The sequence below is a fragment of the Struthio camelus genome, chromosome 3 (genome assembly GCF_040807025.1).
Source record: "Struthio camelus isolate bStrCam1 chromosome 3, bStrCam1.hap1, whole genome shotgun sequence".
Taxonomy (NCBI): domain Eukaryota; kingdom Metazoa; phylum Chordata; class Aves; order Struthioniformes; family Struthionidae; genus Struthio; species Struthio camelus.
The window spans coordinates 10,109,700-10,134,445 of record NC_090944.1 but is presented as its reverse complement, the minus strand read 5'-3'; the positions used below and the strand labels follow the sequence as shown (position 1 = coordinate 10,134,445).

The 24,746-nt window shown below is 38.0% G+C and overlaps 1 protein-coding gene across 17 annotated transcripts in view; it reads right to left on the bottom strand.

Moving 5' to 3' along the window:
- Nucleotides 1-24,746, bottom strand: part of MSRA (methionine sulfoxide reductase A) — a 302,387-nt gene that overhangs the window by 177,469 nt on the left and 100,172 nt on the right. For 14 of the 17 annotated variants that reach the window (XR_011139953.1, XM_068936880.1, XM_068936882.1 and 11 more), the window contains one exon: nt 1,461-1,529. The exons of the other annotated variants lie outside the window; for them this stretch is intronic. Coding sequence is in view for 12 of the 14 variants with exons in the window: in XM_068936880.1 (XP_068792981.1) it covers nt 1,461-1,529 (69 nt within the window). In the remaining 2 variants the exon portion in view is untranslated. The remainder of the gene's footprint in view (nt 1-1,460; nt 1,530-24,746) is intronic. 17 annotated transcript variants of the gene reach the window in all.

Below are 24,746 nucleotides of genomic sequence, written 5' to 3'. Positions count from 1 at the left end.
CTGGTGGGTGTAGGACATCTGAAACCCATGATGAAGTACCCCACTAACTCTCCCAGTGCATATCTGAAGACACAATGATACACAGATTGTTTTGGTTCCTTTGATAGTTTGTTTCAGTGGATAGCTTTTTCGTTGCTGTTGTTAACGAATTCTAATTACTCGCTAGAATGTGAAAGGCATGCAGTATTTTAGTATCTGTCTCAGAAACACCATATAACAGATGTGTAAAATTGTCCACTAACATCTATTCACTATATCGCTGATTATGTATCTGAAGGCTGCATTCATTGTTTTTGTGACACCATATGGGGGCATTGCTCCTCAGAATCACTGCTTTCCAGAGCACATCCTCCATTTTTATATATATCTTTCATTCTTTGCTGTTACACATACAGTCTTGAAGGTGTCAATATTTATATGTATTTTATCAGAATGGGCCCAGCTCAAGAAGTGAAGACTGCTTTATATACCTGACTCGTGCTTATTATGATTTACAACTCCCCCAGCCTAGATGATTCAGCAGATGTATCAAGTGGTGATTTAATATTTACTCCTAGATCACAGATAAAGGTTTAACAGGATATAATAAATTTCCTAAGATACTTCTGTACCATCCCACAGAAGTTTTGAGGGAATTATATTCTTTCTAAACAATTCAATATTATAGTTCAAAATGGGTTTAGGGCATTTTTCACTCTCTGTAACAATGAGTTTTAAGAATAATTGTCATAAGAATGTGCTTTTTTCTTTCCTATTACATTCTGTAGTACGTTCTGTAATGAGAGCTCTAAATCCAACTATTTCCAGATTTGGGTGAAGTCCGTATGTTGGTAAAAGGCAGATGATTCTGATATATCTTAAGAAGTCTATTTCTTTTAGAGGTAATTCTTCATCTCTTTAGAGAAATACTTTTCTGAAGTTTTACAGAAGGGTTCAAAGAATGACATTCATAGAAAATATTAGAAATACAATGAAAAATAACATCTCATGTATAACTGTCCACCTTTCCAGCTCAGCTGTCAGGAAGCCTACGGGATTAGCCACAAAGTGCAGAACAGCAGGTTTGGTTTGGGGGCATGGAGGTGGTAACAGCTCTGCAAGCACAGTAAATAAAGCTTTCCACCCAACAGTTTGAGTTCCTTGCATGACTTAAGGTCTGGAGAGTCATGATCATCTTCAGAGTTCTGTTTAAACTAATGAACTGTTTTATAGGACTTATACATAAAAAGCTAATAGTTGGGAATGTGTATGGAACAAAATAAAGGATTAAACATTCGGTTTGCATAACTCAGCAAAACACTTTTGGGCATGGACGTATCCCAGAATCATAAGCGGCTCTAGCTGATTGTAACGATTAGAAAATGGCAGTAGCGGTCCAGATTGTGAAACTCTAAGGACCCTGGCTGAAATCAAGATATTTGGCATGCAATAACACTATACATTTTAGAGCTATTCTTTACCAAACACAACCATCTGTGTTCCCTCTGGGAAAGGTTCTACTGTTCTGTTTCCATTGACATGATGTTTATCTAAAAGAAAAAAAAAAACAGTAAAGTCAGAATGCATTAGAACATACACTTTGCATAAAAACACAACTGTTCTTTCTTACAGTTCTATTGAAACCTGAAGTCCGACTAATCAAAGGTCACTTGTGCAATTCCACTAGTACCCAGCACTTCCTACTCTCTGGGCCTATGTTTCAAAAGAACCATTCTCAGCAGGTCCCCGGATTTAAACAGGAGTTGCATTTCAGTTTCATGGTGAGGACAAGTCAGCTGATACTAACGTGGCGCCCATATAGAGAACTATATAGTAACGAGTACTGTCACAGGTCAAGCACGCTTTCCTCATGCAACCAGATAAAGCAGGGAAAGCATAATCCTCTGCTGTCGCTGGGACATGTTAGTGTTCAACCGCAAGCCTTTTGATATGGTCACTCATGAACTATATTTTATAGTATTTTCTGCACTAGCAATCTGCTAGCTGAAATGAATATTTATACGCATACTCTAATGCCACGTCCATTCCAAGCAGAGCATACATAGTTCTTTCTGCTTTCACTTTACAGTACTCACACCTCGTATGGTTTTGAGACAATTACATTACATTATTGCCATCACTGGAAACCGTGTTACGGATGAAATATAACTGCTATTCCATTAACTAAAGCTAAATCAAGAGGGGAGAGGAAAGGACAGAGGCTTGTTTTTCACTAGCTCCATGGATCGTGAAACGCAAGTCTGATATCAGTTCCACCAACACGCATAGCGCAACCTGTTCTCTGTGGCCTGGAGTTGGCAACCGAAGTATCTTCCATCTCCAGCCATGCCTCTCTAATGACCTGTTTTTCACAGAGGACGTTTCCTTTATGCTATGATCAAATTTCTTCCAGTGTTCTTAGACAGTTTGATGTATGACGGTAAACTAACAAAACGGCAGCCGTTATTTCCACAGAATCTGAAAAGCTGCTACATTTGAGGTTTACTTTAATTAAATCACCTTTCTCTGGCCACTATGGCCACCCATTCTCAGTTAAAAGATCATTTTCTCTACAGAGGAGCTAGACTTGGAGAAATCTTCTGTCTGTGGAAGCAGGCAGATGTCTGCCATGAGCTATAATTTAAGATTAAGTTATATATCCTTGTGTGAGAACACTGGAGAAAGCCAGAAACCAGAACACCTATAAAAGCATGTGCACAGAAGCCAAACAGAGGCTGAGACTTTCGATCTTAAGGGATACAACGCATATAGGAAAGTGCAATATTCTGGCATTGCTGGTGCTCACAAAGGGTGATTTCTGTGCAAGAAAAAGGTGGAAACCTGGCTTTACTTCCTCCATGCCAAGAGGGCTCACATGGGCTAGAAGCCTACCCAGTTTCCAAACTTCTTCTGAACAACATAGTCTTTACATCCCAATATACTTTCCTTTTATCCTAACGTACTTTTCTCAGCATACAGAAAACTCCTTGGGTTAACAAAAGCTTATCATTACTGTATAACCAAGGAAGGATGTATAAAGTGAAAGAGAGCTCTCTGAGCTCCAAATAAAACAAAATATATATTCCCACTCATTTTCACTGATATCCTCACCTTCATTTTCAGGCCACATACTTGTCAGAGACATTGTCAATAGTAGTGGACAGGAATAAAATAGCCTGAACTGAAAAAACAGTATTTCGCTGAATACTTTCCAGAGGGAAAGCTAAGGGATTTCCTCAGCATGGCACTACTTTACTTCTGCAATAGAGAACTGGGAACACTGCAGTGCCTTACACGTTATTGGAGAGCAGTATTTTTCATTAGCAGAGAGGTATATGGCAATACTAATCCCAGCTGGCATCAAGCATTTATCAACAGACAATGAGGGGTGAAATCAGGGTTATTTGCAATTGGAGCAGGAAAACATATGAAGTCAATCATTTGAATTTAGGAAGACTGAAGGCACTGCACCATTCAAGGTAAGAGAGGGGCTTCAGGAAGGAAAGTGTTGGGAGGTTAAGAGTGGGAGTAACATGACCAGCACAGTATAAGGTTTCAATCTCTTTAGCTATCAGCTTATATTACCAATGTGATCTACAACCATCTGAGACAAAGAAACATTCAGAAAAATTATGAAACATCATGAGAGATTCAATAAACTAACCCTCCAGTAGTCCTGGCAGCTGCCTTCATTAAAAGAGTGAATGATGTAAATGATGTGATATATGAAGTAGGTATCATTTCAACTGGTGAGACTAAAATATATTAAAATTAAACTTTTACTTTTAGAGGCAAGCAGTGCTTGAATGAAAATATTATTTTCATAAGACCTTCTCCAATGTTTTCATGCTTTTGTTTCAAAGGTTTTAGCTGGATAAAATAATAAGTTTTGTTGTCATTAATATTTTGTTTTACAGTTTTTCCAGTATTCCTCAACCTTTCCAGATGCACTGAATAGTAAAAAATAGACAAAATGTGCATAGACTTTCACAAAATATACATTCAGCCCTAGGGAGAAAGAAACCATGCTGCAAGTATACAGAGTCTCTCAACAACTACGTTATTCAAAGAACATTACCATTTGGCTTTTTTTACTGGAAAGCCTTTCTTGTCCAAAAATAAACTCTAATTCTCACTTTCAGGTTAGGCTGAGAAGAACTAGGAAATCAGAAATATCTTGATCCTACAGAATTAGAAAAAAATTAGATCTTTCCCTATAACTTGCCAACAGAAACAACATATTGTTTTTCCAAGCCGATCATCGTTCTAGAGCCAATGGCTTACAATATATATGATAAAAACTACTGTTACGGGGAAGTGGAATGAATATCAGTGAATACTGAACTGACTATGAGAAGTTACCTCCAACTTCCTAGCAGTCAAGACACGTGTTTCACCCTAACACTGCCAATGTTTACAGGGCAAATCCTTCCATGGACTACAACAGCATTCAGGCACTTGGAAAATCAGGACTGGCAGGACACGGATAACTTTATGTTATCTTCTTGATCCCCTTGATCCCCAGCGTTACTGAAAGCCAATTGGTAAGGAATACCTTTGTCTTTCTGTCTTACTGATAGGTTTTCAAGCTGTCAGCATTTCTGTGAACATAACTTCACAATTTAACAGTCAGGGACTTCCTCTCAAAACTGCCAAAAGCTTGTTCATCTTCTACTGCAGAAATTCTCCTTACCTTTTCCAAACTAAGCCTGAGAGATAAGGTCTGCAATGTACTTTGGTCCCTTCCGAACAGAAAGAGCCTGCACTGAAAGTAACACACCCTGGAGGTCTTGACATTCAACTTTAGCTTCAGGCAAAGTCTTCTTTTGTTAGATGCAGTACTTGGTACTCTTTCCTTTCAGTCTCCTGAGTTTTACAGATATACTTCTTAGATCCCTTTCTCTGTCTCCATGAAATAGTATAATATAAGGAAAAATTAATAAAAGTTGCTAAACAAGATCTCAATACTTCCTTGGTATTTTTCAGCCTTTGCAACCTATCGCTCAATATTTTCTAACATAGTCCCACAATTGTCTTTTGTTAAAGATTCACTGAATTCAGTCAAGTTCTGTCCACATTGATTAAATTCATGGATTAGACTATATCTGTACGAGTAAATTCTTATAATAAATAAGACATTTCCGGAAACTATTTGAGAGTGTTAATTAGCCTGGCCAAAATCATGTTACGTCCTATCTCAAAACAGTTTAACAGTGCAGACAACCAAGTTTCAGTGCCTGGACCTGTTCTCTGGCACATTTTACTTTATCAGCATGCACTTCATTTATCTTCACAGTTCCAGGTATGTCAATGGTATCACATCAGTAATAGATTAAATTTAACCACAGAAGATGTTCAAATAAGAGTTTTATACGAATATTTCCTTTCAAATCACCCTGACTTTAGTTCTAAACCGACTTACTGTTCTGCTATTATGTATAAGCCCAGTGGAAAATTAAAGCTCCGTTAAATAAAAGCCCACTTCCATTAAGTTAAATTCCTAAGAAAGCCGTTACCACAAAATTTGCAGTCCTTATCAGGCCTATTAACAGAATAGTACCTGTAATTATTAGACACTGAAGTTTGTGTTTCTTTCCGAAATAGGCAAAGCACTGATCTAACCCAGTACAGTCAGTCATTGCAGGCAAAATCCCCTCCCAGTAACACTGATCAAATGGAAGTTACATAAAAACTGAAATTAGCAGTGCAGAAAGTCTATACAAGGCTTTAAGCATAAATGGAGATATCAACACATAAGTGAGCGGAACTCTAGGTTAAGAGACCAGAAGTCATTAATTAAGATGAGCTCTATATTTGCAGACCCAAATGAAGCAGCCTTAAAAAGATCTGACTTTCAGAGAGTGCTGATCCAGGACTGAGCGAAAATCGGAAATTTTCTGGTCTCAAAATATTCAATCACCAACGCTTTTTTTTTTTTTTTTTTTTTAGTAATAGATTCATTTATTCTTCTTATTTGCCTTTTAGTTTTTAAACCATTAGGGAACATTTAGACTACATTTCCGAACTTGTTTCATCACAGCGGCCAGAAAGTTATTATTTTTAAATGAAAACTGAGAATCTCACATAATCAAATTAATCCAGGAGCAGGGGTCACATTTATACACAAGGACTGTTAATTTTCCATGGTAAGCACAGCCAGGAATTGAATTGGAAATAGCTGATTAACCAATTATCATGAGCCACCTCCATCTCCTACCAGAGTCTGGTGGCCCAGGACTCAGAGCACAACTACACCAGCAATTCAGCACAAGCAGGAGATCTCCCTGGAGCGATGCACATGTGGGAGCGGAGAGAGGAGCAAGGGTATGTAGTGCAGGGGTGAAGGAGGAATGTCCTCAAGCAAGACAGCTGCTGCTTGAATGATTTCCCCACCTGCTTTGCCGTAGACGCTTTTTCCTACGCTTACCTTCCCACCACCACTGCTGGAGGTTTCTCCTCCGCTGGCTACGCTCTGCTGTTTATACGCGCGCATGGAGGGGGCTGCACATTTCTGTCAGATGACAGATTGAGCAGGCCAGGGGATACAAGAACTTAGTACAGTTACAGAAAAAAACTAAGTGGTTATTCTCTGTGGAAGTGGCATGCAAGGCACAATATATATCACAAGAGTTGCAAGGTGGGCACCAGAGAAACTGCTGTTAGCTGTACGTGGCAGGCACATATAACGTTTATCACAGCTGCTATACTCATTTGAAGCAAAAGTTTAGAGGAAATAAAGGGGGCTTATTAACTTAGAGCCAGGACTAGGTGAAAAGACTGCTCTTATCTAAATAAATAGGGGTGAAGAAAATTGTTCGTCATTGAATAAGCAAGGTATTTAAATGTCTCCTTTTAAATTTCGGATGTGAAAGGAGTACGTCATCCATACCCACAGCTCCACCTCTCTTGAGCGAGTAACGAAACATAGGATAGACGCCATTTGAAAACTCTGCTCATAACATGAAGAGAAATGAATAACTTTCATGTTAACCTATAGCTGGCATGTTCTTTTATTTAAAAAATCACTGGATGTCCATGCTTAACTTTGGTGCCTGAGCGTGCACGCTTCAGAAAGACCACAGTAAAACAAATGCTGCACGGAGAAGATGTCAGATTCATTGCTCCTGTGATGGCTAAGAAAGTTTTACTGCTTTAGCAGATAGAATTATTAGCAGCCTGAAATGGATGTAACAACAAATCTAACCTGTAGCAAAAGACGAGTGAACTCCTTTGTGAGAAGTAAGACGTTCAGCAAAAGCTCCTCATGTCATGATTGGTAACCCACTGCGAGATACATGGGCTATCAGGCCCGATCATCCCCCACTGCTTTTTCATATAACACTTTTTACTGCTGTGCACCATCAATATACAGTACATAATTGAAGGCCAGTGGGTTTCTCTTCAGCCTTATAAACAAGAAACTATCTAATTTTTATTTCCAGTGAAAGATTGTAGCATTTAGAAAAAGCGACGGAAGTTTGTCAGTGTAACGTTACCATTTAGCATCTAATGAGTAAAAGGTCTGTAAATGTCACCGAAGAGAAGTAGTCCTAAGTCAAAGAAGACTAAGAAGTAAAAACGAGGACTTCAGTGCCCCTTGGGTAAAATTTCAACACAGATGACACATGAAAACGCAGTTCAAAGGAAGAGAAATTATCACTATTTATTATCACTTATCACTTATTGTAAATTATCACTTATCACTATTTTCCACTCAAATATTTTCTTTGTAATTTAACCATGCTCATTTCAGCAGAGAATAAGTCAGATACCTGTTGGTTTTTTCTAATACTCATATCCTTTACAGTAGCTATATTGACGTCTATAGGCAGAACTTATTAAAAGGGAACTAACTCTACTAAAACATACGCTTTCTTCAGGCTCCACGGCCTATTGAATTAAAAGACAGTAGCAAACACATTTACGCCCACTTTCACGTGGAAGACTTACTCAATATCTTTAAAACAGAACTCCATTTCAGTCTGTTTACACGCTGTCTCATAAGAGCTTCACTGCACTTTTATTCGCCTGGCTTCGAACACAGGGATCTGATTTTTCTTGTATTTGTGCCTAAAATTAGGTACCTAAATAAATTACCTGATTCCAAAAAGTTCTGGGCCTCCAGAATTTCGTTGACTGGCTAGCACATTTGAAAAACAGGTCATTCATTTATACTTAAATATGGACCTTGAAGCCTGACTTTTCATTCAGGGATTAGTTAATTCAGGGATTAGTTAGCAAATCTGAGTTTGTAATTAGGGCTTTGTTGATTTTGACTAGTTCTGCTTTCAAAAGTTCCAATAAGTACTAAGATGGTTTATTTTTCTTCACTGTACATTACTAAATCTTTTAACAGCAATTGCTAAAACTTTTACAGTCTTTTTAAATGGCTAAATCTCTGTTAAATCTCTTAACAATTGATTCATCCCATTTGAGGCCAATCTGACTAAAATCTGGCTTGAAAGCCTGGTTGTCACAGAGCCAGATTGTTTCTTTTTTTGTCCTATCAGTCTCAGTAGGCATGGTTAATAAAGTTTGATCAAAATAGTTATTTGGATTACTCTGTCAGTTATTCTAAGAGTTAGCTTGACAGTTCTTTCAGACTAAAGCATAGAAGCAAAACTTTTCACCATCTGCCTATTTCATTATCCTGAAGATATTTCTCTGACAAAGTTTTTAGTTCTCTAATCTGGTGTCCAATGAGTATGCCAAGAGAAGTCATGCACGTAGTATATATCAAATTATTATATTATGTAGTATATATCAAACTATGTCATATGTGAGGATTTAATAAATTGTACAAGGATAGGATTTTTGTAATCATTAATATTGAACCAGACCCTTACTTCTTCAGGCAGAAGGGAAATCTTTCATCTTATTTATATCCTTCCCCTCTCCCAAGATCTTCTGGAAATCAGAAGATGCTTTTGAGATCGTTTCATAATGACCTGGAAATAACAGAAGGGACGCCAGACTTTGAAAGAAAAATCTTGTAGGTGATCCTGCTGAAGGAATAGGAATTATGTACTGAATTCCCCCATTTCCAAACTAAGCTGTCTAAAAAGACCCATTCGTACTTGTCCCTGAAGGTGGAGCCTCTCTTCATCGTTTTGGGGATTTCCAAAGCAACTCAATAGAAAAAACCATGAAAGAATAGCTTCACTAGGGGCACTCTCTTAGGGGACGAAAGACAGCCACATGAGGGACAGATGCTGCTCTCAGATACTTCAGGCCTCTGTGGAGCTAATAGTAGTATTGGACAAGTAATTTATGGCAGGATTTTGTCCATAAATTCTTCACGGCTAGTGATGAATTAGAAGCTCTTCTTTATTTTCAGGTCTAGTTCAATGAGCAGAACTGTCAGTTCTGCAAGTTCCTGTATAATAAAAAAAATCTAATGTCATATCAGATGAAACCCCAAGTGTTATGTTTCAAATCACTTTACCTCCCAAAGGATATTTGCAGCATGGGGACATCGCTACCTCACTCCAGCCATTTGTGTTTCCAAATCTGACAAGTCATTTTGGTTCTCAGCTTTGGCAGAGAGATGGCGTACATGATCTACTGGGTTTCTTTCACCTCTCATTTCTGCAGTTCTGTTATCCTCCCTCAGTCAGTAGAGATCAGCTGTCAACTCATTGCCAATTAAAAAGAGAGGTCAGCTACATAATGATAATTCACTTCCCACAACTATTCGTAGTATTGTGTTATTTTGTTCACACCATGGTTCCCAACTCCTATTAACCCGATATCATTTGATGAAAAATATTACGTTTTGCAAACTTTGTTTAAAAATAAATAACCTTCTACGCATTAAAATAGGTCATGGAAGGAAGAATGGGAGCTGAGAACAGTTTTGAAATGTATTCTTGAGATGATGTCTCACAATGTGACACACTGTGTTCTGTGGCATCCATTCTATCAAACAGATTACTACAAACAAACTGATTGATGCTACAAAATGTGATGCATCTTAGCACAGTGCATCAATTCAGAACCCAAAACACATGGACTCCTCAAAAAACATAGGTTCTGTTTAACGAACAAAGCCTAGATTATTCACACACTGATTTTGTTCTGCACTTCTTACTGGGAAATGTACAAACAGGAATGACAGGGAAATAAGGTTCTGAAAATTAAAATGAATTCATTTCTTCTGATAGGGCACTGGAGATGTAGAGGTGGAAAAGCAGCAAATTTGAAGTTTCCAATCTACTGGGGTTTGCAGATTAGTGGCAGAACAGCTGCGCCTGTAGTTGTGTGACTGTGCTAATAGGAAGCAGTATGTCATGCAGCTATAGACCACGAGGGAAGCAGTCAGTGGAGTGTTAAAGGGTAGATGGGCTGCAAGGTCATCGGAGAGCACGTGTGCAATGGGGCACATATTGAGGAGGCTATAGGGACACGTATAGGGCAATGGCAAAACCTGGCTGGAGGGCTCTGCATGAGACTGGAGGGAAAGCAGATGGAAATCCTGGGCATGGGGCAGTGGATACATGGCAGCTGGGACAGAGGACGCTGGGGTGTGGACTAAAAGGATCAGGGATATGCAGTGTTTGGGGAGTTGGCAGCGGAAGGTCTCCTAGACAACAGGCCTCAATGCTTTCCAGGAGACCAGAACACTGACCTTCATATGACTTTCACACACAAATGCCCCCCACGCACACAGAGTACATGAGATCTAGATTAAAAAAAAATGCATGTATTTTGACTGTACCCATGTGCTGCTTGATATATTTTCTGCTTCTTTGTGTGGGTTATGCATTTAACTTGGGGTAGATCCATTAAGGTTAAAATAAGGATACTCAGACTGGGATTCATTCCACATAGCTTTAAGCATCTATAATGGATGTCCACATCTGAGTATTCAACCTAGGACCCTCCCGTACTCTGGAAAGGAAAAGGCACTTCTGTGGTGATTCATCTGCAATATTTTGGATGTTTTCTTCAGGATGAAATGAATCACATCCAACAGTAATAATTTCTCAGCACTAATTCTAAGGAAACCAGAATGATCGATTCAGATGTACTACACCTCTATCACCCGCAGTATTATCACTGAGGCTGTTTCATCTAGTTGGTGGAAGGATTATACATACCTGTACATATATATATATATATATATGTATATATATATTCAGCAAAATACAGCCTTGACACTAATGGAGATTCTGGGCTATAAACCAGTACAAATGTTAACAGTAAAACATGATCAAAATAATAGCAGAAGAAAATGATCCTATCTACAAAGGTTGCTAGAAGGTAGTTATCTCATATGCAGTTTTGTTGCAGGAATGTTGTCGCAGACCTGTCATTAATACAGTGCTCACCCAGCTCAGACAGGTAACACAGACAGAAACATCTTGTGTACATCAAATAGTCAAGTCTTACGGTATTATTGTATCACAGTATGTGACTTCCTTAAAATCTGATTCCTGGGATCATGACGTAACATGAAAATCTCAGTTTTCACTTTTAAAACCTATGCTTTTAAATTGCCTATCTGAAATGAAAGAAATGGAGAACTCAAAAACCTATATTCAAAAATTAAACATTAAATAAGAAGTACCAATATAGTCTCTTCTTCCAAGAAGATGTTCACGTAATGCAATGTCAAAATGTTGAAGATTTTATCCTGATAATGCCTCTACAGTATGGCTCAACTATCTCCTTGCACATGTACATCTTTTGTTTAGGTTCCCATCATCTCACATCTCAATTACTAAAATACACTTTCCTCTAGATTTGACAAATGCAACCCATTTTTCTCTGGAGCACTAAAATCCATCAAGAATTCTGCTGCAAAGAACACTTTCCTCGTCAATCAAATTTGACAATGCCATTCTCCTCTTCAAATTCCTTCTCTATTGCATCAAATATAAGTTACTTGTTTAATTTCAAGGCCCTGCTGACCTAGGCTACACTCCCTACCATTTTTCATGCAAAAGTTGAATGTCATATTCCACTTCTGATCAGGTAGAGATGTCAACCATCACACTTACATTTTCTAACAAGTTTTCTCATGATTTCTGTGGTACTACTCCTTATATCAGGGAGTGGGTCTCCATGAACAAAACCCAAATTACTTCATTATCTCAGATCCTTCCTGAAACCTCCTCTCCTTTGTTGGAGTGTACATGAAAAATTTGAAAATAGTTAGCCTGCCTGTTTGTAATATATAGTCAGGCAGCCTGTATACTGACCTAGAGAGATTTCAGCTGTCTATCTATCTGTAGTGTGCTATCCAAATAAAAATAATAAAAATAATAATGCATTGACTGCAGGACCTAATGCATAGTTTTGGATGACTGGAATTGATAATTATTCCCTTCCACAAAAAGACAGCAGCCCATTGTGTGAGAGAATACAGCAGCACCACATCATCTCTTTTTGCAAATATTCCTTATAACAATCAACAATGCATCGAATGCACAGAAAAAGCCCTAAACCAGGAGCATAATGCGGTGCTGAGTTATCCATCCAATGTAGATGATCCATGCCATTTCAGGCAATGCCAGGAGAATTTGGTTGTTAGTGTAGGAAGCGATTGAGGCTGATAAAATACAGCTGGATTTTATTTCAGATTTAGAGACAATGCCTTTTGAAATAACAGTTGAAACCCTTATCTAAGTCAGCTGGGATAAGAATGCTATCAGGCAGCCTGAAAAACAGAGAGATCCGGGACAAAGGCCGATGATAAACACGGTGTAACGGAGTTGGGGGGAGATGTCCAGTGGGGTGTGGCAAGGATAGTTGTTAAGCCTGGGTTTATTTAGCAGCTTTATTAATGATCTCCAAGAAGGGGTGAAAAGCACATGAATAAAACATGCACTGGATAGTCAACTGGGACATCATGTGTACACCATGAAAAATGAAAACTAGCACAAAGCTTTAGGCAGAAATTCTGCAGTGAAGCACAGAGAGATACAATGTAGCTTCAGGACTAGCACCGTTTTTGTATTTTGAAGGAAGAGCTTTCATCCTCATCTTTCTTGAGGAAAAAGAAGAAAAAAACTGCCTAAAAGGGCAGGAACTACAGCCTGAGGGGAGGATAGCAGATTCACAGGAGAAAATATGCTGAACTCTTGTAATGGCTAGACTGTAGAAACCCATGTGCTTCTCTTAAAGAGACTGCTAAGCGGGCATAATCTCAGCTGGTATGCTTCCTAGGACTCCTTGCCTCAGCACCTCCTGATTGGGGAAGCAGCAACATAAATGCCAAATTCTAGAAGCTAGATGAAAAGCTAGATACAGAAAAAAAGGACAGACCTAATGGTGAAATCTGCAAATTGCTTTTTAAGTGCATTGGGTTTTTTTAATATTTCCTGTTACACGTTAATATTTACATAAATAATCTTCTAAATGTGACTTTTGATTTAGGATGCTCACACTCCGAGGGCTCGATCTAAGACCATTTAGGTCTTATGCCAGTTAATACTGGGTGCCTTAACCCCAGCTAGCTGTAATTGACTTTTTATGTTCAGAGACTCTCAAAACTTAACTCAAGATGATTTTTGTTGGGCATCCACTTAACATGTTCAAAGATGGAGCATCTCTTTGAAATTCATGGCTGAATCTATAAATAAATGGTAAAGCAACAGTTCTGCAAGGTTTTAATTACCTACATAGAGACACAACTCAAACATTCTTATCCTAAGGAGGGATTTATATACAGAAACATTGCTTCCCCGATATATATACTCCTTTGACTAATATTACACTATTTTACTATTACACTAAAACATGCCATTCAGGCTAATGAGGTAAGTCTAAGTGTAACTTCTGCGTTTTTATTGAAATACATAATGGAAGAACTTGACTCAGGGGAAACAGTCCTTTCAACCTAAATCACCTGAGTTAATGGGCAGAAATATGTAGGACTGTGCAATTCATCTGATTTTAGGCATCCACATACAGATGAATCTTATCCTAGAGGTGCCTATTTTTCCCTATTGCTACGAAGGCGCCTGCAGTGGCTAGCTCAGATAAAGATATCTACATTTGGTCAAATTAATTCCAACCACAATGTCTGTTTTCACATTACAAAATAAGAGAGACAATACCAAAGAAAAGCCACGACGCTCACACTTTTCTGCTGCTAATTAATACTTTGTGCCTTTAAGGGGTTCGAGTCTTCCTTGCACAAATGTACAGTTTAATACCAGCTTTGCATTTGTTCTCTATGAAAACAGAAAAAGTAATTTTGAAGATGCAAGGGAGCAGACGACCAGGCCTATTGTAATTTTTGTATGTAAAAAACCTAAGTAACAAATATTATTGAAATTGTACAACATCCTAGAAGGGTATTATTATACATATTTTACCAATGACACACTGACAGGTCAAATACCTACTCAAAGTTCACTATGTCAGCGGTAAAACATGTATTGATTCCCAGTCCCTCATACCAAAGGGCTTGTCCAACTGCCTCTTCAGCTACTGAAAAAAGTGTGTTTATTGGGCTAATAAAACCCAATGGAGGGAATTCAACAGTCACTCTCTGTTAATGAGGTAACATCACTCAGTCACCTACAATTTAATTTTTCTAAGGCCCTGAGATTTTAATTTGAGTAATACTTCTATTAATTACAATGTCTAATAACAATGTCTAATTCAGACATCTGTTAAAAGTATGTAATGTTAATTTATTGGAAAATCTCCAGCAGTGCTCAATTAAAATGTTCCCCAGTTAAGTTAATGCATATGATTTGTAATGAATAGCAAAATTAGATACTGTTAATAAAAATAATAGCAAATTAAAAACAATGAAACCTGGAGTTTAAGACTGACAAAAATTAAAGATGCAGTATCCTTCATTAGGTGAGAGAGCAAGAATTTCTGAAAATGGAATAGTCTCATATTGGTACAGGAGCCTATTTTTCAAAGCATTGCTCTGAATTAGCACCTACTGGAAGTATTTGTTGCACAAAACACTGCAGGAAATAGTATGAATCCTTACTTATTAGTTTCTCATTGCTTTAATTTTACTTTTCCATCACAAGGTATTTTTCATGTTCCTTTAATAAGTACGCTTATTCAGAGGCCTATATTTGGCAGGGCGGATTTTGCTATTTTTAAATAATTACACTGTTTTGCAGCATATCTGCAGTCCTGTGAACTAAACTGAGGGGTGAAACAAACAGCGCTTCTTCTCATCCGAACATTGCCATCATATTATCATTTCTGTGCCTGACTGCATGTCTCCACCACGCCGTTAATCTGCTTTTAAAAACGGATCTACCCGAAACCATGGAAATGAGGGGCAGCACAGTTTTAGCGACGCATTACAATACACCACAGCGCCTTAAAGCACAACTGACATTTCTTTTTTTCCCTTGTGAAGATGTCAGTAGCTTTGAGCAAGAAGCAGCATGCAGCCTGTGATAGAGTATCTCTCCCCTACACGTTCCCCCTTGATGGCAGATTATCTGCCTGGAGGTTGCATTCGGCTTCAGTCAGCTGTCAGTCAGCAGATGAGCAGGAACGGTCCAGTGCTTCTTCCCCCCCTCTCCCATCTGACAGTGATAAATGACCAGGCCTAATGCTCAGCTAAGCTTGACGGGTCCAGGCCTCCCCTTGCAATCTGTTTCAGACTAACATCAACCTTTTGCTGTTAATATCCCCTGCTGGCACACTAAAGGCAGGATCATGGAGCGCTAAGGTTAGGCCAGTTGGCTTTTCTTTTCCAAAAAAGGGAATTGTGATTTTACTCCTCGAAGAAGCTCATAATCTGATGGCAAAAATAAAGGGAGACGAGAACAGTGTTTTAAACCTGCACCGTGAACATAGACTTCAATCGACTATCTGCTTAAAAAGACAGATACATCTTACACAAAGCTTCCGAAATGCACCACAGCCTTAAATATACCTTAACCAAAGTGCTGTCCTCCTTAAGAAATAATGACAAGATAGTGCTTCTTTCATTGTATCTGGAGAGGATGGGGAAGGGGATAATAAAAAAGAAATCTGAAGGTGAAACGTGAGCTCGTTAACCAAATTACAAAAGTTCACAACAACTTCATCTTGAACAAATACTATATTTTAAGGCTGATAACCCTATTTCATAGTAACTAGAAGTGCATCATAAAATATTTCATACTTAACACTGTTTTTTTCACTTTTATCTGAGGTCAAATAAACGTGTCCCGGATTTTAGGCTCCGAATGTTTTTCTTAACTGAAGCTAGTGAACAGTGTCACAAGACTGGCCATTACAAAACCATATGCACAAATAAAGGACCATCCTGAACAGAAGGTCCACAATAGACTCATATTTTATACCTTCCAAAGTGCATACGTAATTTAGGATGAAATTTAAGAGGAGTTTAAATGCCTGAACATGCTTTTGGCTATTCAGAAAACCTAAGCATAAGTCACACAATTCCCATAGGGTGAGAGGGCACTGAACTGTCGATATCTTTGTTTCAGCCTTGCCTGGTGTCTACACTGCATCTAAATGTTATTTCATTGCATCCTTAGGCATCAGTGTGTTCTTCTAAATCTGGCCTGTCAGAAACCCAAGTTTTATTTTTAAAATGCTTTCAACCATTCCCAGAGGAGTGTCATCATAGAGCTACAGTTCAGCCTCATTTTGTTTAGTCTCCCTTTCATTTCTGGCTGTTAGTGGTCCAACTCCAGTAGGAGGAACAGAGATGTCTTGTCTCTAATGTGCCAGTTAGGATACAGGAAGTAGAAATGGACTTAACCCCTCGATGCATGAGATAAGAGCATCCAGCATGCAGTCCTATGTTAGATACTTGTACAAAAAAAAATGGTTTGTCTAGCTTTTGCCATTGGAGAGTTCTGCTGAGTAGGAGTGTAGTCAAAGCAGAAAATGTGGATCAGCTGTAAGCAAGGGAACACACTAGGGTTGAGTCTGCCTTGTTCGCCTGGCTTCATTCACTTCTGAAATCAACCCTGATAAAGTCAGCCAAATCATTCTACACTTAAGCTGTCCAGCACTGACTTCTGAGGGGAAGAAAACCAGGATGAAGATGAGAGAGTGGAACAGAAAGATCCTTTCTGAGTGATGAGATCCTCCTCTACACACCAGAGTAAGCTTCACTGTAAGGCTTTCATTGACTGTATGAACCTAGCGCACAGTTGGGAGTTATCTTGTATTAAATCAATAAAGAGATTTATTTACCTGGAAAAACTATAGATTCTGGTAGTGATTTGTAAAGTCTCACATCAAGAATCTTTACATCTGGAGCACTGAATCACTTGTGAGAGATGGTCAGGCCTCCCTTCAGATAATGAAAAGAGCAAGGTACCTTCTTTTGGGGTCCTGAGTCATCCTTCTGGGTCCAAGGCACCTCCTTTAAAGGTGCTGCATTGCTTAATTTGAAACCTAAAGACGGTCTAAATGTGGCTTATAGGCATTAAAATACCATGTGTGGACTGAGGACAGCAACTTTAAAAAGTGAACATTTGGTTAGTGGTCTCCCCCTGCCTTTGTGAGCGTTGCACACACCGTTAAACAACTATCCAACCTAGTACAATTGGACATAATTGGTACTGAAAGCTTAGCGGAGATGCAGAGGTAGAAAAGCAGGAGTTGAGTTTCAGGTGCACTAGCAGAACTGTGAAGGAAGGATCTGGAGTGGATTAGGAAGGTTGTGTGCTGAAAGAGAACAGGAATAGAAAGGGTGTTACAAATCGTAAATTAAATGCATCAGCAGAGTAGTTTGGCCAAATGAATCTAACATTTTTTACTATTTGTATAAAAGTGGTTTGTCATCTCTACTGCTAGAACTTGCACAGTTCTGTGGAATGAAGAAAATCCCTGATTTCAATAACATTACCCAATAAATCTTGCATTTCTAAGAATGTCATTCCTGCAAGGAAAAAAGAATCAAGCCCCACGGAAGGACAAATCATGTTATTATCACAGCATTATGTGCACCTCAATTTTTTTTTCTATTACCAGACTCAGTTCCATAATTAACAATAAAATTAATTTTGCTTACATAATAGCAATTCAACATTTCTGATTAGGAAAAATAAAGTAAATGTTCTCCAAATACACAATATATGCCTTTAGAAATAGAATAAATTTTCTAAAAATGTACTTATTTTTCTACTAACTAATAAAGTTCTAATAAATGGGGTGTAATGAATTTACTCATTATTGCTTTAACTGTTATAGATAAACTATCTTCAGTTCTCATCCATAGCTCAGGTTAAGTCTTCTGCTACATGCTTACGATACAACTCAATGAACCACCATTATTCTTTTACAACTCACTTACATGTAACAATTTTACTGGTTGCAATGAATGAGGGATGGGAATATTGCATATATTGCATCCCTTCATTCCTGCGTAAGTTTGCTTAGCTGTCATTGCTTCTGAAAAATCCCATATATGTGCACCTTCTACTTCAGTGGCTGCCCACAGTATTCCTCCCTCAGTTACACTCTGAAATAAAAGAGAACTGATGAGAAATCCTGTCTTACAATTTGGCCAGTCACTACTCATACAAATTTATGAGCAATACATGCTAATGTTTGTGGTATTTTCATGACAGACAAAGAAGATTCTTCATAGATAAAATGGATGTGGATTTTTTTTTTTACATTTTTTCCCTTCATGAATTGACAAAAAAAAAAAATCATGCATTTAGTACTTTAATGTATCCTGATTTACCAGAAGTAAATATAACATCAAGTATCCTCAGTTTATAATACCAAGTTTGCAGACAACTAGAACATACCTATGGTATTTTTATCTTTATATTGCTGAAACAGTCTTGGAAATTTTCAACCATATTTTCAAATTTTTAATCATATAGCCTAACCTACCTGCCTCATCACCTCCTGATGAGCCTACAAATTTGAGCCAGTTATTCAGTCTTTATGGCCACATCAGGTTTTGACTTTTCTACCGAGTTGAGCCAACCTAAATATCAATACAACTCGATGTGTTTGTCTGAATATATTTGGCCAGGGAGAACTGGTAAGAGCTTATTAAATAAGCAGGCTTCACTTACACTAGTTAACTGATAATGAGAGAGGAGGGGCGCACGGGCTGGACCACAACCTCTGTAGAGCTAAATGGTCTTTGGCATGGTTGTGGTGGACTTCTTCAGGACTCTCCCAAGCAATTTCCAGCACAGGTCATTAGTAAGACCTGGGCAAGGTTCATTCCTGACATGTGGTCTGGATGAGTCTGTGCTATTTTGAAGGAAAAGAGAGTTTAATAGCGTGAAGGTGCCCACGCCATGCCAGTGGCCTCAAAGCCAAAGAACAAGCCTTGGCTCTGCTTATTTCACTAGTATAGGTGTTGCCTGAAGAGTTAAAAGGTCTTTTAGCACATTTTCCAGGCTTTTCTGATGTCACGTACTGGAATTTGGGTGCTGCTGTTTTAAGATTAGCACAATACATAGACCTGATGAGGTGCAAGTACCTTTCTAAGAAGCTACATCTGTCACAAATGGATCCATATGTAAAACCTTAGTGAGGTATTCTCAGAGAAAGCTCACCCTGGAAGTTAGGGTCCCTAATTTGCTAATTTTTTATTAAAGCTATGCCTGAAAAGAGAAGTAACTTTCGTATTCATACAGATTTAGATGGCGCAGGGTTGAGACTACAAACAATGCGGTGGTAGCTTCTGCCTACTACTAACCAGAAAAACTTCAGTGGTAATACCCACTTATATGTCATTATCAGAGCTCCGAAATATCAAGTTATTCGGTGAAAAAAATCTGTAATTAAGTTTCTCTGACATTCTCACATTAAAACCTTGAACATTTCCAATAACAATAATTAATTATGTTTTTCTCAACACTTTATAATACCTCTCAAAGTAAGATAACGTTTATTGCTCTAGATCCATAAAACACTCTAGACCCAGTTTAACAAGCAGTGAGGGAATAATGAAAATGTAATTGCTGCCTTTATTAAGAAGGCTACTGCTGAACTTTATTTGGTATTTGAAAATTGGAAATCTAAGTTATGTGTAGAATATAAAAAATAATATAGATGATGATTTACCAGGTAGCCTAATGTAAGTTAATAAAACAACTATGAGGTCAGTAGTGACCTCCCTCAGGCTAGGATCTCTGAAATAGTTCATCCAGGGAGACAATGGTCAAGGGAATAGGCTAAAGCACAGGTATCTCTAGTTATGATAACACTTAAAATATAGCTACCATTTTATTTTTCAGATTTCTTTGCCTTCCCCAAAGTGAAACAAAAACATTGTCATAATACTTCCAATGTACAGTTCAATTAATACTTACTGGCAAGACTGTAAAAGCATTTTCTAATGAAAATCATTCACATTTTGAAATTAATTTGCTTTGACCATGTTCACTTCACTTTTGTATTTACTTTCTACAAACGTTTAGTTGATTGAATTTTCCTGCTATAACTGTTCAAGGAAAACCAATTTCAAAAATCACATAAGCGGCATTCAGAAGCAGAATTTCAAATTCACCCTGCCAATTTGTCTGCGTTACTTTGAAAACCTCCATAGCGTCTTTTACTTTGTAGATTTTAATGAATATATTCTCACAGCCCCTGAGAAGGGCAGAACAGGGAGCTAACTGACATACCCATGGTTACGCACAAAGACAGTAGCAGAGAGGGAAACTGTCCCAGGTTCAAAGTTAGTGTCCTAACAATATCATCAACTTCAACATAGTGAGCAGTAAAGAAACCTGAAATAGGAAAAAATCATAGCAAAGCACTACAGTTTTTATTCCAAACAACTGCAAATGTCATGTAAGCTAGTGGAAAGGGGGCCAACAACTAATATCTAACAAGGACAAAAACTTAGCAACGCAAGGACAAACAAGACAACCTTGCAAATTCATATGAAATACCCTGGATATATTCGTATATTCATGTATGGCTGTATAATTAAACTTCAGTAATTAATCTTAGCTGCAAATTCCTCACAGAAATATGATTAACCCTGTAATTTTGAAAATAATGCACCGATTTACAGTATATTGTCTATAATTTACACTACATCTTCACGTACTTATCTACACACAGTCAACTCCAATTATTTGGCTTGAAAGGAAACTATGGAAGTAGCTAACGTGAACTGAAATACTTTGCTAAATAATCTCCCCAAAGCCAAAAATGTAAAAAAGGCAGTGTTTATAAATATAATAAGTAATAAACAGCCCCCAAAGTAGGCAGTGAACTGATTTCACATATCAAATGTGGTGTGACCTGACAATTTAGGAGAGAGGGAGAAGAAATCAAGTTAGCTAATCTGTTCCTGGCTAGGATTATCACAAGTGTTAAATAAGAAAGATGGAAAGAAAAGCTAGGCCAATATAAAATTGCAGCAATTCCAAATAGTTCTGCAGATAAATACAAACTATAAGACACTACAGCGCTACATGCCTGGTAAGATAAAACATATTTGCTTTTAATCTGTTATAGTCAGAAAACACTCAGCGTGGTTTGGATGTAAAATTTTTTTTGGTTTTTTGTTGTTTTTAATTAACACATGATATTTGAACAAGACTTGTGATACAGCTCAGCCGACATTTCCACGCAGAGATGTTGCACAGTATCCGACGTTGCCTTGCAGATTCCAGCAATGCTGCAGATCTGAAGTTTGGTATTGATTCCTACCTACCACTGCATGACCAGCCTTGAAGGACTAATCTGTTTGAAAGGTGAGAAAAGAACAAGGTAAAAAATCCTAGAATGAGCTGAGATTCCCAGAGATTTATTTGCCGAGAAAAAATATGGGTGGCCGTAACAGCTAAAAGGACCACCTGAATCCCAACAATGTTATGTACATCCAGTCATGAATTTATCCAGTTCCTCCAGCACCAAGGCAAATTTTAAATAGGGTGAAGAATAAATCTTAATGAATCAGGTAACAACAGAAATCAGAGCCGGTTCCTGGCTTGCTTAAAGGCAGGGCTTCCCTCATGAAGGGAAAAAGTATTCTAGGGTCTTTCAGGCTTGATCTAAGGGAATGACTCAATTATGAAAAAGGACATTTGAAATATTGTTTACTGAAAACACGGGATTCTAAGAAGCATTTATTAACTGTCAGAAGAAAACCTCTTCTGCATCATTACAACGGGGACTTAGGGGCATGACAGGATTGGCTACAACCATACTCGCTTTGCTTCAGAAAGGAGGAGTGTGAGCTCTCTGTGACACAGGTACTTGAAAAGATATGCCATATTTCAGGTAAAGATCACAGAAATGGAGTCTCCCAAGTATTCTCGATGGTAATCCACACAGCAGCAATAAATTGTTGCCTTAGAAGTCAGGACTTCCCCCTTAGCTGGGAGTTTCATTAAGATAATAGCATGCACAAATTGTAAGCGAAAATTAAAGAATCTAAAGACACAACGGAGTTCCTAATTTCAGACACTAAGAGTATCACGTGCATTCCTCCTTTGGAAGGTTATGAAACTCTTATTTTTTTCTTACTAGAGAAAAATAAAAAGAGATGTATGTTTCATTTTTTTAATGGTCATGTAAGACATCTGGTTCAGTCTTGGTTCTCATACCCTGCTTGCTCTGGCATCTTATTTATGACAGTATTTATACAAGTGGTTCACTGGATAAACAAATATTGTAGCAAAGCTGGTGAAATTTCAAGACAATTATTTGGCTGTGTACATTTGTAGAGAAGGGATGTTATTGCAATTATTCTCATCCTTCTAATCTTTCCTCCTATTTTTTATTATGCACAGTTGTTACCTCCTATTAAAGGAGATTACAAGCTTTCTGAGTAAAAGCTCACATCTTCTTAGACGTTCTTAGACATTACCCTGTACAGTGGAGCACTGCTTTCCTGATTGAGAATGCTGATGAATATAAGTTGTTGTTATTATTATTATTATTATTATTATTATTATTGCTATTTTATTTAACAACAACACACCTTCAGATCTTTTAATAAGGGACTTTTCATAATAGCAAATCAGAGAATTACATCAGTGGCTGCTGAAAGGTCGCCGATTCTATGCCTGCAACACGACACTAAACTTTAAAGACCGGAAGAAAGAACATCATATTCATCTGAATTTTAAAATAACACAAAAAAAGTAAAATATCAATGGCCACTTCGTACAGCTGATGTACAAGCTTACTCATCCAAGTACTAAGGCAGCCCAGCACTGGCAGATAAAGAGATATAACCAGATCTCAGCCCAGAACTGCCACAGTTCTGAAACTTCAAATTGCAGCTGAGCCCTGATCATCCCTGTGTGGATGAAGGAAGAGGAGAAGTGATTCTGAGGGTGCTTTTCAGACAGTTTAGGACTAATATTTGTTTGGCAGACATAAGCAGGTTGTATACATTTCTTGCTAGGGAACTGAACATTTTCTTCTACGTTTTCTCATATAATAAAGGCCATCTCAAAACCATTTTCATTTAATTGCTTTGTTAGGAAAGGCCACAATCAGTGCATTTTTACTATGTTTATCATTCAGAACAGTCTTCTTTTGACAACATGATTCATATCATTAATTTTAAACCTCTGTATAACAACATTTTAACTTATTGCATAGAAAAAAAATGATAAATTCATGCACTTTTCTTTGAGATTCAAAAATTTCTACATTAAACACAGATTTCCATTATTACTGATCTAATAAGTCCTATTCTCATCTGGGCTATCAGCAACTCAATAAGTAATTACCATTCACCTTAGGCTGTTCCAGTCCATTAGACCAATACTGATGACTCAGGGGAGGCAATAAATGAAGAGCACAAAGCTGATAAAAGAACAGAAAGTGATGTGAGAAAATGCTGCAGCTGTAACTCATGCCCCATTGCTGTTTACCGAGAAGTGTGCAAATAATATAAAATTGATATGATCAAATGTAGAATAAGTTTCTAAGTTTGATGGTTTCTTTCCTTGCACAGTTAAATATAAAAGCTGTTCACTCTGATGTTACAGAGGAACACAAGACCTGAATGTACTACCAATCTAAGCATAATAGGGAGTACTGGAAGCAAACAGCACAGTTTTATCTGTACACATCACAGGCTCTGCTCTCTCTGAAAACTAAGCGTTACTCTGGGGAGTTGAACGCCCGTCGTTTTGTAAGTTAAATTGACCCTGACTCTTATCTCACCCAGACCAATATAAAGATGATGACTGCTGTACAGCCAGGTCAGAAACACACTCTGACTGTCAGCAGCTTATGAAGCAGTGGTCATCTTCAGTGGTCATCATCAGCATGACATGATCGGAGAGGAGAAGGCCTACAGAGATCACTGAAACACAGTTAGGCGCTTTGCTGAGGTACGCACCAGGAGAAGGAGAAACAAGAGTCATAAATCAGAATGGGGGAGATTCTAACTGGATATAAAGAGAAGAGTTTTCATTCTGAGGATAATAAAGCGCTGGAACAGGTTGCACAGAGAGGTTGTGGAAGCCGGTACTTGAAGGTTTTCAGACACAACTGGACAAAGCCATGAGCAACCTGGTCTGAACTCAGGAGGTTGGACAAGAGACATCCTGAGGTTCCTTCGAACCCGAATGGTTCTGTGTTTCCAAGATACGACTTGGCTTTATGAAGAGAGAAACCTTAGCAGATGATTGAGATGACATCTCTGTGAACACACAGCATAACTGTATAGGCCACACCACATGTCAAAATAAAGTAATTAAGTGATGAACTTGAGATAGAATTTTAAATCTCAGCTCTTATATTAAAGATTGCATGTCACAGCATATTCAGAACTCGTGATGCGTTGATATGTCCTCTTACTGATTTATATAAATGAATTAAAATTACATAACTGTCAACAAAGCATTTACAAAGGGCTT